General features: G+C 47.2%; 1 protein-coding gene and 1 pseudogene across 1 annotated transcript in view; both read left to right on the top strand.

Annotated features, from left to right (window-relative positions):
* Positions 1–949: 949 nt before the first annotated feature.
* LOC146863328 (homeobox protein EMX1) overlaps positions 950–16,164 on the top strand; it is a 61,628-nt gene continuing 46,413 nt past the window's right edge. The window contains exon 1 of the mRNA XM_085642758.1: positions 950–2,327. Coding sequence (XP_085498884.1) covers positions 1,973–2,327 — 355 coding nt within the window. The 5' untranslated portion in view covers positions 950–1,972. The remainder of the gene's footprint in view (positions 2,328–16,164) is intronic.
* LOC146863329 (U2 spliceosomal RNA) lies at positions 11,033–11,172 on the top strand (annotated as a pseudogene).

The raw sequence follows: 16,164 nt of genomic DNA on the forward strand, positions 1-16,164 counted from the left end.
CCACCCTCCGCCTCTATTCTCTCTGATTCCAGTTTCCCTCTCTCTCTCTCTTCTTTCCCCAATCCCGATCGCCTGCTCCTCTCCTCCGAGTTTCAGTTTTTCTATGTATTATATTTCCGCTTGTACTCATTTCCCTTTCTGTCTCCCGCTCTTTGTTTCTCTTTCTCCTCGTCTATTCTTCATTTTTCTCCATTTCTTTCATTCTTCCTCTCTGTCTGGCTTCATTCCTCCACGCCTCTTATTTCTCCCCTTCCCTTTTGCCTCTTTTAGTACGTCTGTATCGTTTCCCTCTCCTCCTCCCTTCTTTCGATCTCTTCCATCCCCTCCTGCCTTTCTTCTTATCTTTGTCATTTTCTCTTTCTCTCACGCTTTCCCTTTGTCTTCTCTCTTTAATTGTTTTTGCCTTCCTTGTTTCCCTTTTCTCCCACTCCTTCCCAGCTTTCTTTCATTGTTGTCTTCCTTATCATCTAGCTCTAACCGACCCTCACTTTTTATTACGCTTTTGTCTCTCTTTCTCTCTCTCTCTCTTCCCCCCTCTTTCTCTCTCTCTCTCTATCTCTCCCCCCCCCTTCACTCTCTCTCTTTCTCTCTCTCTCTCTTTCTCTCTCTCTCTCTTTCTCTCTCTCTCTCTTCCCCCCTCTTTCTCTCTCTCTCTCCCCCCCCCCTTCACTCTCTCTCTTTCTTTCTCTCTCTCTCTCTCATCCTTCAGCCCCTTGTCCAGGTCAGTCCACCGCTGCTCTGCGCGCGGGAGGTGGGGCTCAGAGGATGCTGTCACAGAAGCTAGCGGCTAGAGGCGGGTCCTCTTCTTGCTCAGCCGGGCTCTGCCCCAGCCCCGCCCCCGGCCCTGCCTCCTGCTCTCTGCACATGCTCCCGTCCAGCTCTTCCGAGACATCCCCCGCTCTCCTAATGCCCTTCCCAACCTTTGGGCAGGTGAGGGTGTCCAATCAGCGCGCCCCTCTCAGGTACTGCACTATTTGCACTGCTCAGCAAGGATCCCCTCGCGGATTGGCTGCTGAGGACCCGAGGCGAGGGGTCCTACCCTGCTCCCTCATCCCTGCGAGCAGCAGAGACAGCAGACAGAGAGCCGCAGCAGCTGCAGAGACCGCTTGCACTGCAGCGAAGGGCAGTTACTGCTGGGCAACTGCGGTCACGCAGCGCTATACCTCCTGCAGGGAGCTGTATCAACTACAGGGAGCTGCAGTAACTACAGGCAACGAGACACCACAGACAACTCGAACCACCGACTCATGCACAACTGCAGAGACTCACAGCAGCCAGCATCACAGAAGTGCGCCTAGAAACCGCCCGGCGCCTAAGAAGCGTACAACTACTACACGAAGCCACAGAGGAGTGTAGGTGCTGGGGAGACCCACAGTACCTACAGACCGGTACAGGGGCCCAGAGATCGGCAATGACCACAGAGACCTGCAGCACGTCACAGAAGTGAGCACAGGGAGGCCTCTGGGCGCTGTAGAGGCGTGCAACTGCTACAAGAAGCCACAGAGGTGTGTGAGGGCTACAGGGACCCACAGTATCTACAGACCGGTACAGGGGCCCACAGACCTACAAGATGAGATCTGCAATAACCACAGAGACCTGCAGCACATCACAGAAGTGAGCGCAGGGAGGCCTCTGGGCGCTATAAAGGCGTACGACTACTACAGGAAGCCACAGAGGCGTGTGAGGGCTACAGGGACCCAGAGTAACCACAGCCCGGTACAGGGGCCCACGGAGCTACAAGAAGAGACCTGCAATAACCACAGAGAGGCACAGACTCCCCAAAGACAGCAGACCCCACGCCCGCAGGAACACAGTCTCTCCATGGAGCACAGCGGCTCCCCACACCCTCTCCTAGGGTAGAGGAGCGGAGGGCCGAGCCTCGCGTGCCAGAGAGGGCATCCCTGGGCACACCAAGGACCATTACCAAGTGGACTCAACCCCTCCCTTCCGCGCCGCCCAAAACAAGAGAACTATGTTCCAACCGGCGACCAAGCGCTGCTTCACCATCGAGTCCCTGGTGGCGAAGGACACTCACCCGGGCTCGGAGGAGCCCATCCGGCCCACGGCCCTCAACTACCCGGGCGCGGCGGCCGACGCCTTCGTCAACGGCTTCCACCCCAGCTCGGCCGGCCGGCCCCTCTACAGCAGCCCCGAGCACCTGGTCTTCCCCGAGGCCGTCAGCCACCCCTCCCTGACCGTGCACCCCCACCAGCTGGGCGCCTCGCACCTGCAGCACCCGCACTCCTTCTTCGGACCCCAGCACAGGGACCCCCTCAACTTCTACCCCTGGGTGCTGCGGAACCGGTTCTTCGGGCACCGCTTTCAAGGTAAGCAGGGGGCAGCTCTGTGCACTGGGTTCAACCTGGCTCTCACTAGTGCACGGGGGAGTGAAAATATCGCTGTCCAAGCGTCATGGTGTGACGTTCACTAGTGCAAGGGGGAGTGAAAATAGTGCTGTCTACGCGTCATGGTGTGACTTTCACTAGTGCAAGGGGGAGTGAAAATAGCGCTGTCCAAGCGTCATGGTGTGACTTTCACTAGTGCAAGGGGAGTGAAAATAGCGCTGTCCAAGCGTCATGGTGTGACGTTCACTAGTGCAAGGGGGAGTGAAAATAGCGCTGTCCAAGCGTCATGGTGTGACTTTCACTAGTGCAAGGGGAGTGAAAATAGCGCTGTCCAAGCGTCATGGTGTGACTTTCACTAGTACAAGGGGGCAGAGACAATACCACTGTCGGCTTCCCATGGCATGCCTTCCAATAGTGCAAGGGGTAGTGAAATGACCACTGTCGGCGGCGCTTCATGATGTGACTATGGTGTAACGGAGTAGTACAAATACACTCTGTACTTCACGGAAAGACTGCCACTGGTGCAACGGGTTAGTGAAAATGCCACTGTCTGCGCTGCACGCACGGTTATGACTAGTGCGAGGGGTTAGTGAAAGCAGCACTGCTCTCCATGGCTATCGCGAATGCAGTTGGGGTTCACGAGAACACCACTAACTGCCCTCCATGGTGTGACTATCACTAGTGCAAGGGGCTAATGCAAATACCAGTGTCTGCTCTTCACGCCGTGACCGTCACTAGTGCAGGAGGTAGTGAAATGCCGCTGTCTGAGCTCCATGGCATGGCAATCACTAGTGCAAGCGCGTGCGTGGAGTTGTCACTGTCCTCACTTCGTGGCACGGCTCGCACTCGATGAAGGACTTAGCCCGCCCTTTCTGACTCGGCTGTCACCACTGTCTGCGCTTCATGGCAGGGATAACATTTGCACAAGGGCTTGGCAGTTGCTAGTGAAAATACCACTGACTGCACCTCCATGACATACCTATCACTAGAGTAAGAATGTTAGTGAAAACACCACCGACTGCACCTTCATATCATAATTATCACTAGTGCAAGGGGATCAATCAAAACAGCAGTGTCTGCTTGTTCAAGACATGGGCATCACTAGTGCTTGGGGATAGTGACAAAGAACGAAGTGAGGAAACTGGTAGGACGGTGTGCCTCGTGAATAAAAGCAAATGGAAACGGATGAACAGCTGCATACATGAAACAGAAGAAAGAAAGAAAGACAGAAGAGAAAGGAAAGGAAAGAAAGAAGAGAAAAGAAAGAAAGAAAGAAGAGAAAGGAAAGACAGAAGAGAAAAGAAAGAAAGAAAGAAAGGAAGAAAGGAAGAAAGAGAAAGAAAGACATAAGAGAAAGGAAAGAAAGAAAGAAAGAAGAGAAAGGAAAGACAGAAGAGAAAAGAAAGAAAGAAAGAAAGAAAGGAAGAAAGAAAAAGAAAGAAAGACATAAGAGAAAGGAAAGAAAGAAAGAAAGAAGAGAAAGGAAAGACAGAAGAGAAAAGAAAGAAAGAAAGAAAGAAAGAAAGAAAGAAAGAAAGAAAGAAAGAAAGAAAGAAAGAAAGAAAGGAAGAAAGAAAAAGAAAGAAAGACATAAGAGAAAGGAAAGACAGAAAGAAAGACAGAAGAGAAAGGAAAGACAGAAGAGAAAAGAAAGAAAGAAAGAGAGAAGAGAAAGGAAAGAAAGAAAGAAGAGAAAGGAAAGGAAAGAAAGAAAGAAAGAAGAGAAAAGAAAGAAAGAACAAACGGGTGGGGGATGGAAATACCCACGAATCAATGAATGACTAGATTCCTGGGGTGAATCTTAACATTCTAATGTAATTGGCAAATAAAGAGTAATTGTGACCTTAGTAAACTCTCTTTCAACGCACTCGGCAGTGCACTCTCAGAGGCAGCCCTGGTGCGCGTCAGAGGGCGCTTGTTAGGAGCGCGTCGTAGAGCGGTTTCATCTGCCTACAGATTAAAGCGCACAGACCGTGGGCACCTTAAACATGAGCACGCGCCGCCTTTTTTGAATGAAATGCAGCTTAGGAGCTATAGATGTAAGCATTAGACGACAGCGCTAGGTGCTCACTTCGCGCTTTGATTCTCCGCGTACCTCCACGCACCCCACTTCCGGCCGCACGTGGCGGGCACTGTCCCTGTCGCACCACTGACAGGTTAAACAAGACGGGGACAGAGGCGGCGCTCTCGATAGCTAATTTGTAAAGGGACACCGGGGCAGGAGACTTTTTCACTCAAATCTTGACTTGTTCACTTCCGCATTTTTCAGCTACTAACGTCTTTGAACGCAGAATACACTACAAACTACAAACGAGCCGCAGGATAAACGTATTTACCTGTTTAGTGGACAGTGCGTAGAGAACACGCATGTTGGCCATGTACAGAAACAATGCCAATACAATGTACATTCACTTTTTATATAGCGCCGTGAAATCTGTTTCTAAACGCCCGAAATAAGGGGACTGCGGTCTACAGAAATGCAGCGTGTGCCCCAGATGAGGCAAATCCAGGCTTCGAATATAGCACTATTTTACCAGAATATGAACCTTCCAGTGATAAGTGAACTCGCACTTCGGACACAGAGCAGTGGCGACCAAGATCTTTTTCAAACCACCTGAATTTCAACATAACATTGCACTTTACCGAAACTGTTTGTCGAAAAAAAGGATTTTAGGTTAGATAATTAGGACGCGGCAAATAATTGGTACCTAATTTGGCGATCAGTCAGATGTCGTCAATTACAGACGTGAAGCGGGGGCGATAATTACTGCCGGGATCAAAGCTAGTTCTGCCGCTTTGTGCATTTATTCAAGAGGGCATTTTCCCACCAGCACGGGGCACATCTCCTACTAGGTACGGATTGATGTACGTAGGCAATGAGAAACATATATATATATATATATATATCTATATATATATATATATATATATATATATATATATATATATATATATATATATATATATATATATATATATATATATATATAATTATCCAGTAGGAGTTGTCCCTGGGTGTAAGGCAGGAAATTGTTTTTCGGTCTTCTTATGACTTTGCCACCGTTTGACCAGTTTTCTGGAATATTTTCCCCTGGATTGACAATGCGCGGAAACACATACTTTGATGAAAAAGAATGTTCTTTCTTTACAATAAATAACCTCACATTTCACCTACTTAATAGAAGCACTTCCAAAAATGTTCATATATTTATCACACCCTGTCACTTACCTGCAAATTGAGAGCGCGGAAGGACTAGTTAGCTTCGGCACCTTTTAACTTTACCCTGATCACCCCTCAGCTCGTACGGTTCACTCAGACAGCGCCTTATGCTGTGCTAGGCGCTTGCTCTATTTCATTGTTAGGGTCACGGCTGGTTCTCTAGGTGGAGTTTCATTTTGTCTTCAAGGGATATTTCTTAAAACATCAGTTTGGCTTTTTTTAAAATCATTTTATTATGATGTGCTTTTATTTACGGTGGGGCTTGAACCCGCGGTACCATGTACGCCTCTCGGACAGCGCCTCCCAACAGGACTCTAAGCGCTCGCGGTGTAGTATACACGCAACGCTACAAAAGGCACCGGCCAATCCCAAACGATTATTCTAATCTGTCAACGAGGAATTAAAGGCCGTGATTAGTTAAAGAGGGCGATGAAGCACAAAAGAAGGGCAGAAAAAAAGTACAAGAAAGGACTAGGGAAGAGGGAGGGGTTGGGGTTTGGGGGGTTAACAAATTTGTACACGAAAACGTGTTTTTCTCCGAACTCCAGCACCGGCTCCTGGCCTCCCCCTCATTACCCAGTTACACATGCAAATCCACGCGGAGCTTTCACTGATCCCGGGTAAAAGGAGGAGTGGGGGGGGGGCATCAAAGGGAGGGAGCCTTTGTTCTGGGGAGGGAAGAAAAGATTAAGTTATCTCCTCAGCAGCCCATTCTGCTGCCTTTCGCTGCTGGCTATGGCGTGTAAGCAGTCAACTGCTGCTGGCCGGACTGCTGAAATTCTTATCAGAGGCGCTGATTAGCTAAGACTGAGAGCGATAAGAATACAAATTTAAAATGGGGAAAATGAGTTGTGTTGAAAGAGGGCAAGAGTTGGGCTGTTACAGTACATTTTTATCATTTATATATTTGAAGCGCGGCTGTGCCCAAGGGCATCTTGGCGCTTAAGGAATACGTGCAACTTGGAGCGGCGAACTGCCCTACTGCGCAGCGTTGATACATACGGCGCTTTACAAAACTCTTAACTCGTGAAATAAAGACGTATGAATGCACTTTGAGGCCCTATCACATGAACTGAACTTGTGTCGGGCACCAGTGCACTGCTTCCGGGCCGAAAAGTTTTATCCACACTTGACAGTTTTGCAGCAACTGTTGCTCTGGCGACCAGGGCAGGATTTACATTTTTCCTGAGTGACAGATGCCAAATCGAAATTTTCACCCGCTGACCACTGGAAAGCAGTCCGTGCAACGTTCCACACTATTAGTGCAACATTGTATGGGACTTGTGCAAATGATGTGATCTGCCCCTCTTCCTTTTATTTACTTCTCATGTACTTCCAGTTAATATGGTACCTCTATTTGTGTCTCAGTGGAGTCTGCCTCGGTTCGGCCACCCTGTTTTTTAGGGCGCGGGGAGAGGCCGGCAGAAGCGCGCCCTCTATCACACAACAAAACACACCTTGTTGTGAGACACTTAAATTGGGCAAGTGTGCAGATGGAAGGTTACTCCCCCTCAACAAGCGGGAGAGCCACCCAGTTAGGAGTTCCAAGCGGCAGGATTTAAGCGCCAAGAGATGTTTCAGTTGACTACGTGCGCTATATAAACCGTAAAGACTATTATTGCTATCGTCTTATCTGTGGGGTACCCCTTCTCCCCCCGAAATCCTGATCTCCCAGAATACAGAGGTGCCCTGAAGGAACAAACATTCACCAACGCAGATACTACAAGGAGGGGGCTGTAATCCGTGCCAGCGCTGTGCCATCCGAGCCCATCTGACTGGGCACCGAGGCAGGGGCCGGGCAGCGACAGCGCGTCCCATTTCCATTGTGACAGGACCTGCGGGAAAACAATGACCATATACCCCTTGCCTCGTGCCCATGACAGCATGTCGGGAGGCCTCGTGCCCAGGGCCTATTGAAATACAGTTACTCTGGTGAACCTGTGTCTTTCAGCTCCCGACGGGGAGAGCTGTTTCCTGGTAAGCCCCGTCCACCCTCGGTGTGACTCCGACGGAACGGGGTTTATCCAGTTTAATTCCTGGGGTTCCACTACCACAAAACCAGCCACAAAACAACACAACAAACGAAAAATAAACAGAGAAATGCCCATGAGTGACTGTGTCAACCAAATTATTAGGCTACAAGATAAAAAATACCCTTTTTCATCTCATGTTTTAAAGTGTATACATTTTGATATATTTACATGTTATGTTTGGAATGTATACATTTTTATATATTCACCTCTTGTGTCTTGGAATGCTTACATTTTTAATACATTTCCTTCTTTTTTTATAATGTGTTCATCTTTATATATTTAGACTATATTTTTGGGAATGTTTATATATTTATATATTAACATGATACATCTTGTGTTTGGGACTGTTTACATTTGTATACACTGTGTAGGTTTCAAGCTTATATGAAGACAATTCTATATATTTACATCTTAGGTTTTAGAATGTATACTTTTGATGTATTTACCTCGTATGCTTTGGAATGTTTACACTTTTATACACACTCGTGTATGCACTTTGTAGATTTCCGTCTTGTGAATTAACTCCGAGTAAGGCCACAATATCCGAGTGGAGCACAGAGCACGTCACCGTCCTTTCAACTTTCCGGAGTACAAGGGCGGCTAATACCATTACTCATCCCTTACATAGCGCCTTAAAAAGACTGTCTTATCTCATAGCACTTGAAACAAAGGTATTTATTAGCCCTTGCATCAGCCTGGGAAGGGGAAAGGCTGAACCCCCACAATGTCCTGGTGTTTTAACAAACTTGGGTCCTGGTTCTCAGACACCTTTGCCCACTTACGGGGGAATTAACGCGCAGAATTGGGATATACGAATGTAAAATTCCAAGCCATAAACAACTTCTGGGAAATTGTATTCGTAAATGCATTCCTACTGACGAGGAATGTCTCATACATGTGTTTGTGTATCTGTATGTGTGTGTATGTGTGTGTGCGTATGTGTGTGTTGATGTGTGTATGTGAGTGTGTGTGTGTGTGTGTAAATGTGTTCTACGACGAACTGTACATCTGACTCCGATTCCATGACCAAGATATACACCCTTGAGTATTGGTCGCCATGTTGGACTGGGGTCGATGTCCTGGAGCGCCCATCAGACACTCAGGGACCCCCTCACACACTCGACATGAGCCGGAAGTAACTCTGAGGTCGCCTGGCCACTAACTCTTTGTGCCTTGGACCTGCAGAGAGGTTTGCCTGGGAGAGGCTCCAAGTCCAAGCCCACTGGAAGCCCAAAGCCAGAGAGGGCTGGGCTGAAAACTCGAATATCTCATGGATTTATCACTCGTCCCCAATAGATATTTTTGTTTATAATATTGTGTATCTATGGCCTCCCCCTCCCTTAACAATGACAATGAACAGCACGTCACACTCTGCTCCAGATGTGGTTCATGCCATGGCTTGCTCATCTGTATTTCTTGTAAACCAAAGCCAGGATGCAAGGGGTTAATGCTGTCAGACAGAACCGCACAGAAGAAGAGCCTTCCTGACTATTAGCAGAGCTCTTCCCTGTCCAAAGTCATCGTTACATGCTCTGGGAGGAAGTAAAACCTGCTTTACACGTGTCAATGTTGCTGTGATTATGGTAACAAACTTGAATATGGCCCTTGCGCTGTTGAAAAAAAATGTGTTAATGCACGTTTACGACTACAGTAGAGGCGCCCCAAAAACAAGAGTTATTGGCCCACATTGATTTTCACTGCCATGTCATATTAAATATATATACATATTATATATATTCATATATATATATATGTGTATATATATATACACATTCAAATATATATACATGTACACATTCATATACACACACACACACATATACATATATATATATACATATATATATATATATATATATATATATATATATATATATATATATATATATATATATATATATATATATATATATATATATATATATATCTTTGTCTAAGAAATACCAACGTCATCGGCTGAAATAGAGGCCTTCAAATAGGGTGCTCCTTGTCAGGGAGCCGCATTCTTCCAGCCAGCTCTCTTGTCGCGACAACGCAAACATTATAACACGAAATGTGCCTTGGATACTGGACCCAAATCATAACTAGAAGGCCAGTTACGTCTTGCGTAGCAAGGGTTTGTGCGCCACAAGTGCCCGTTACAACAATGGCCACTGATGCAGTGCGCCCCAAACATGGGATTTCCTGCTGCAATCCCTGTGTATCACCACAACAGGAGAGAACTGCTTAAAAGAAGGTAATTTGCATCTATGAGCCTGTCAATAGGGATAATTAGAGTGTGGGACGCAACGCAACAAGCAACGACCACAAACAAACAAACACACTGCATCCGGTAAACACTTTGTGGTGGGGAGCTGGGCATCGAGGCGGGTGCACTGTGCGCCTTGGCAGCGGGGCAGGGCTAACTGAGCTGCTGCTCATAGGATCGGCTGCTAAATATATCCTTCCATAGCAGTGAAGGAGAAAGACTAAAGCTTGGTGGTAAGTCCCACGCCCCTGGGGGTTTTATTCTCAGAATCAAGGAGAAATCTTCCCTTTTGTGTTTTAAGCTTTGGTTCCAATTTGAAGAAAGTCTGAGTTGATGGCACTTTTGATGGCGAGATGTGCCCTTCCTTGTACCATTGCTTTTGATAGCACCAGCCGGTGCCCAGAAGCCACATTGAGGCACTGGTGAATTTACACACATTGAACCACTTTGAAAATCCCTTCCTGATGCATTTGGAGCCTTTGAAAGACCTGGAGAAGGCATATGAATCTGTTCCCCACGCGTGGAGGGCGAGCCCACCACCTGTGTCAGGAAGGGGGAGGAAGCTTCATCAAAAAAGAATTGTTTTTGAGTTGTTTTTTTTAAGGCTTTCAGCTTTGTTTGGCTCCTCTGGTCTGGGAGTAGAGATTTCCGGAGTTGTGCGCTCAAAACCAGAAACATTTATTGCCTCCTCTGTGGCCGCAATGAAATCTAGGAAAAACACACTCATGTTTGGTATGTTAAGCCAGTGACGCAGCCATCCGTTGTTAATTATCCATACATCCGCAGCTCACACTGGATATTGAATTGCGTCTCGGTGCTTGAAGGCGATGGTTTAAATATTCTCATTGCATACATGTTTAATTGACCATTGACGGATTAAAATCGACCAGTAGGGACGTTAAACAGTCTGTGCTGGTGGCTAGTTCACTGGACTCTTTTACGAACAGGTTCTTAAAGAAGTACAATAGAAAAGACCCCGAGACCTGCTCCTATCAGTTAAAACTGATGCTCCTGGGCATACCTGAAGGACGGGATATTTCAATTACACACTGGTAATCTTCATTACTCTGAGTCCAGCTCGCACGGCCCTATCTTTGATACTCATCCCCACGCAGCAATGAGTGTGCGGAGGAGAGGCAGGCACGTTATCGCGTGTGCTTCACATCCAGGGAGACATCCCTTTTGTATCTCTTCTCGGCCTTTTGGCCAAGATCAAGTGTAGTATCAGGGACACATCACTTTTGTGTCGTTACACGGTATGGTTTTGGTATCTGAATGTATTTGTTTTCTGAGTATCTCAAAACAACTGTTTGAGACGAACGTTCATCAGCATTTACGAACTTAGCTGTGTGTGCAGTATTTACACAAATGTTTCCATGCATGCTTTTATTTCCATTTATTCCCCGTGCATTAGTGTATTTTCACATTTTTTCCATGCATGCGTGTTATTCCACTTATTCCCCATGCATGAGTGTATTTTCAGAAATGTCTCCATGCCTGTGTGTATTTCCACTTATTCCCCATGCATTAGTGTATGTTCATATTTTTTCCATGCATGTGTGTATTTCCACTTATTCCCCATGTATTTTCACAAAGTTTTCAATGCATGCTTGTATTTCCACTTATTCCTCGGGCATTGGTGTATTTTCACAAATACCACCATGAGCAGGTATATTTTGATTCATTCCCCCATGCATAGGTGTATTTTCACAATTGTTTTCATGCATACGTGTATTTCCACGTATTCCCTATGCGTGCGTGTATTTTAAAAAATGTTTCCATGCAGGCATGTATTCACATCGTTTTCAATGCATGCGTATATTTCCACTTAATCCTCGTGCATAAGTGTATTTTCACAATTTTTTCCATGCATGTGTGTATTTCCACGTATTCCCCATGCATGGGTGTATTTTCACAAAGTTTTCAATGCATGCTTGTATTTCCACTTATTCCTCGGGCATTGGTGTATTTTCACAAATACCACCATGAGCAGGTATATTTTGATTCATTCCCCCATGCATTGGTGTATTTTCACAATTGTTTTCATGCATACCTGTATTTCCAAGTATTCCCTATGCGTGCGTGTATTTTAAAAAATGTTTCCATGCAGGCATGTATTCACATCGTTTTCAATGCATGCGTATATTTCCACTTAATCCTCGTGCATAAGTGTATTTTCACAAATACCAACATGCGCAGGTGTATTTTCACGAATTCCTCCATACATTGGTGTAGTTTCCAAAATTTCACCGTGTTTTTGTGTATTTTCACAAATCCCCTATACACAGTTGTATTTTCGCTAATTCTCCATGAATTGGTGTACTCCCACACATTCCCCCATGCACAGGTGTTTATTTCGCCGATTCGGCCATGCATTGGTGTATTTCCACAAATTCCCCCATGCACGGGTGTTTATTTCGCCGAATCTGCCATGCATTGGGGTATTTTGAAGAATAACCCCATACCCTGTTTTTTCATTATTTACTCGTGCATCAGTTCATTGTAATAATCCACTCACATATAGGTGTATTTTCGCAAATTCCCTCATGCACATCTATATTTTCACTAATTCCCCAGGGCACTGGTGTATTTTCACTAATTTCCCAATGCACAGGTATATTTTTTACTAATGTTGGCATGCACAAGTATATTTTGGCGAATTCGCTCATGCATTGGTATATTTTCTCTAAATACCTCATGCACTGTGTCTTTTCATTAATTTCCTCGTGCGCAGGGGTGTTTTCACGAATTCCCCCATACACAGGTGTATTTTCAATAATCCCCCATGCACTGGTATATTTTCACTATTTTCCCCTCGCACTGGTGTCTCGTTAATTTACTCAAACAAGTAAGATGGTCGCTGCTCACCGAACGGATAGGTTTATATTCCAGTTAATCTTCAAGCAATTAAAGGCCACTGAAGTCAACAATTTATGGTGCACAACCCTAGTAATTAAAATCATTCCGGGAAAGGCGCGTGAACGCCTGGAGCGCTCTAAAAAGGATCTCGCTTTTACCATCAGCAGTATGGACTCTGCCCGCGCCCGAGTGAGCCGTTCCTTCTCTTACAGGCATTCTGCTTCGGGGTACGTGTGTCACCCGGAGATAACTGCGCGGCCTTCTGCCTCAACACGCATTATCACAATTGTCGCTAAACTGACAAAAATCATGTTCTTGTCCCCTCCCCCACAGGATGGCTCTATGTTTTGTGTGCTTTGCAGATCGGGCCAACCGCCCTGTCATGTATCATGTGTGTTTACACCTGTAGTGCTTTAGTTCGGCCTCAAAGCGCTCGCGCTCTACGCTTCAATGCCAGGCACTAACAAACAAGTAAAAAAGCCGATGATTTAAAGGACCAAAGGCAGCAGCTTCCGGGGTCCCAGGGATAATTACACACGGGGCTCCTGGTGATGAGTGATCAACTGAGCACGAAGTGTCAAGCAGCGCCTCGAGGAGATGTGCTGTATTCATTAAGATGTTCTAAAGTGCTACGCATCATGCGTAACGCATTTCCTTTCGGATCCTTCGGAGCGCTTGAGGGGAGAGGGATGAAAATGCGCTAAGAAGGGGAGGGTAGAGTCCAGACATGATTGAGTACTGTACCCCCAACCCCCCCACCCCTAGAACAGTGATCTTTCCATCGCACCCCTGTTCTGTGGTGAGTTCACTCGAAGGCAAGAGTGAATATTCCGGGGGCTTCCCGAAGAGCTGGTTGTCTGTCCCTCCCTTCCGAGGGGGATGCAGAGTTTAGGACCGCGCACACTCTCTCACCTGCCCCCCGTTCCACCCGGTTGGACAGGAGTTGAGCAGACATAGGACCTGGGGGTCTGATTGGACGCAGTCAAATGCCACTCTTCGCATCTATCCAATGCCTGCCTGAGCCCAAGTATATATACGTTACGTTCAGGGCTCGAGTTGGGGGTACATCAGACCTGAACTTTGATCCTGCCATCGCCTGAGACCCTCAAGTACAGGTATGATGTGATTTGAGGCTTTCTTTGGTGAAGTCAGAAAACTTAAACTCGAATTCCAACTTTTGCCCAGTAAACCCAGTTGTGTGATCTTCGTCAAATTTCTTCTGCGCCTTCGGGCTCCTTATCTGCCATGGGAGCTTTGTAGCGCCCACTTTGAAGCATCATTGCCGGGCCCAATATATGAAATAATTGGCCCTCAGTAAAGTTATCCCGCATCGTGCCTTAGATTGGCTAAGGGCATCTATTAAAGTGACCCACTTCAGAGGCCCCGTTTCCCCCTCGCTGTCCTGGCGCATTCTCTTCAACAACTGACAAAGTGCGCATGCTCTGTGCACGCCTCTGACCCAACGCACACAGAAATGATGACGTGGTTTGCACCAGACATGTCTTCGTTGCTTTATTTCATGTTCGCAAGTTTTCCTTTTAAGGGGCAGATGTTTTAAGTGCCAACCCTTGACTTGTTCCCAGCAGAGCCTGGGGTTCTGTCCTTGCCCCCCCCCCCCCCCCACACACACACACAGATGCGCCCCATTTCCTGTCAGCACATTAGGTGAGTGAATGTTTTAATTGCAATGGTTTTTGTGAATCGAGCAATAAAGACTTTATTCAGGTTATTCAAGTTTAAGGTGAGGGATTCTAGCCAATTAGTCAGTGACGCGCCCACATATATAGCTACCTGATTGAGGGTGGTGGTGTGCGTGTCTGCATGTGTGTGTGTGTGGGGGGGGGGCAGATTACAATTAGGCGGCACCCCCGGTCCAGTCCCCAGTGGGCCGCACGAGATGAACATCGGAAGCAAAACATGTCTCTTTGCCGATCCTTGCTAAAGCCAGGTGGAGTTTAAGAGACAAAGTCAACTTAATTAAACCAATTAAAACGGAACGAGTGTCCTCATTTTCGGGGTGAAAGAGGCAGGACCACGAGCTAAGAACCGCTGCCACTTGCTAGCACCAGCGAGTATTTTAAATTAATTAAGGGTTATCTTTGGCAGAGTACATTTTACTAAACATGTTTTGAAAATAAACCGCGTATCCTGTGCTCTTTTCATTTACCCTTCGTGTTTTCCTTCCTTATATTTCTTTCCCGTTGGTTGTTAATTCTTGCGCTGTGGCTTTCGCTGATGCGTGGCGTCCCTTTGCGCTTCGAGGCGGAGGCGGAGCGCTACTAAAAGCTGCTGAAATGAAAATGAACCGATGCTTATATTGAACAATACCGCAGCACATCCCATGATTGGAGTCGCCTACGGCTTTTAAATCCAGTTCTATAAGTAAGGAACCAAAAATCGTTGTTGACGTCCTGTGATTCGAAGCTACCTAACGTATACACTAAGATCACTTTAGCCAGGGCTCAACTCACTGAGCTATCATATGGGTCGTTGCCTGCACTGAATATAGATACACACGCTGATGCCGTGAAGCGCCATGAAGCATGCTCGAGTGTACTAATGCTTTGTAAAAACGAGATAACATAGAACGCACAGTGACTGGACGTGAACAGTGCGCTTGCGCGAGGGTGCTCGGCTGTTTCACTGGTGCTAAAGGCAACTCGCGCACTGCACTCTGGGCTCTTAGTTCCGTGTTCGCGGGCACTCCTGGCCCTTGTAGGGGTTTTGTTGTAGGCGTGCCCCAGGGGTGAACCTGGTGGACCAGTTGGTACTAGAGAGTGATCCTGGGCGATGCCCTGTGTTCTTGTTGGAGCCCTGGGGGGCACCAGGTGAGCTGTGACCTCTAGGTTGTAGTGGAGCTGTAGCCTGCAATGGATGGAGCGGTGGGCGCTAGGTGGAGCTGCACTACTGTATGGAGCAGGAGCTACGACCACTTCGTGGAGAAGGTGGGCGCTGGGTGGAGCTGTAGGCAATGGGAGGACCTGAGGGCTCTGAGCACTGGATGGAGCTGTGCACATTGAATGTATGGAGCTGTAGGCGCTGGGTCACTGAGCTGCAGATCCTGGATAGGTGGAAGGGAGGGCGGTATGCTGTGGGCAGTTAGAGAAACTATGGCCTCGGGTGGTGCTGTGGTGGGCAGTAGGTCGAGCAGTGTGCGCTGGATCAGAGCTGCAGACCCTGGGTGGAGGCGCCGGCTCCTTGTGGAGCTGTAGGCACCAAAGGGAGCTATATTGGGCTTTTCTTACTAGTATTACTCTAGGCCCCTCGGTCGAGCTGTGGCGAGCGCTGAATGGAGCTGCAGCCCTCAGACAGTGCCCTAAGCTGTGAGAGGAGCTGTTGTGAGCTCTCGGTGAAGCTACATCTCCCGGATGGAGCTCTAAGCCCTAAGTGGAGCTGTGGTAAGCACTGAATGAAGCTGCATGTTCCGGTGGAACTGTGGTGAGCACTAAAAGGAGCTGC

This window comes from Triturus cristatus, chromosome 2_2 (genome assembly GCF_964204655.1).
Source record: "Triturus cristatus chromosome 2_2, aTriCri1.1, whole genome shotgun sequence".
NCBI lineage: Eukaryota > Metazoa > Chordata > Amphibia > Caudata > Salamandridae > Triturus > Triturus cristatus.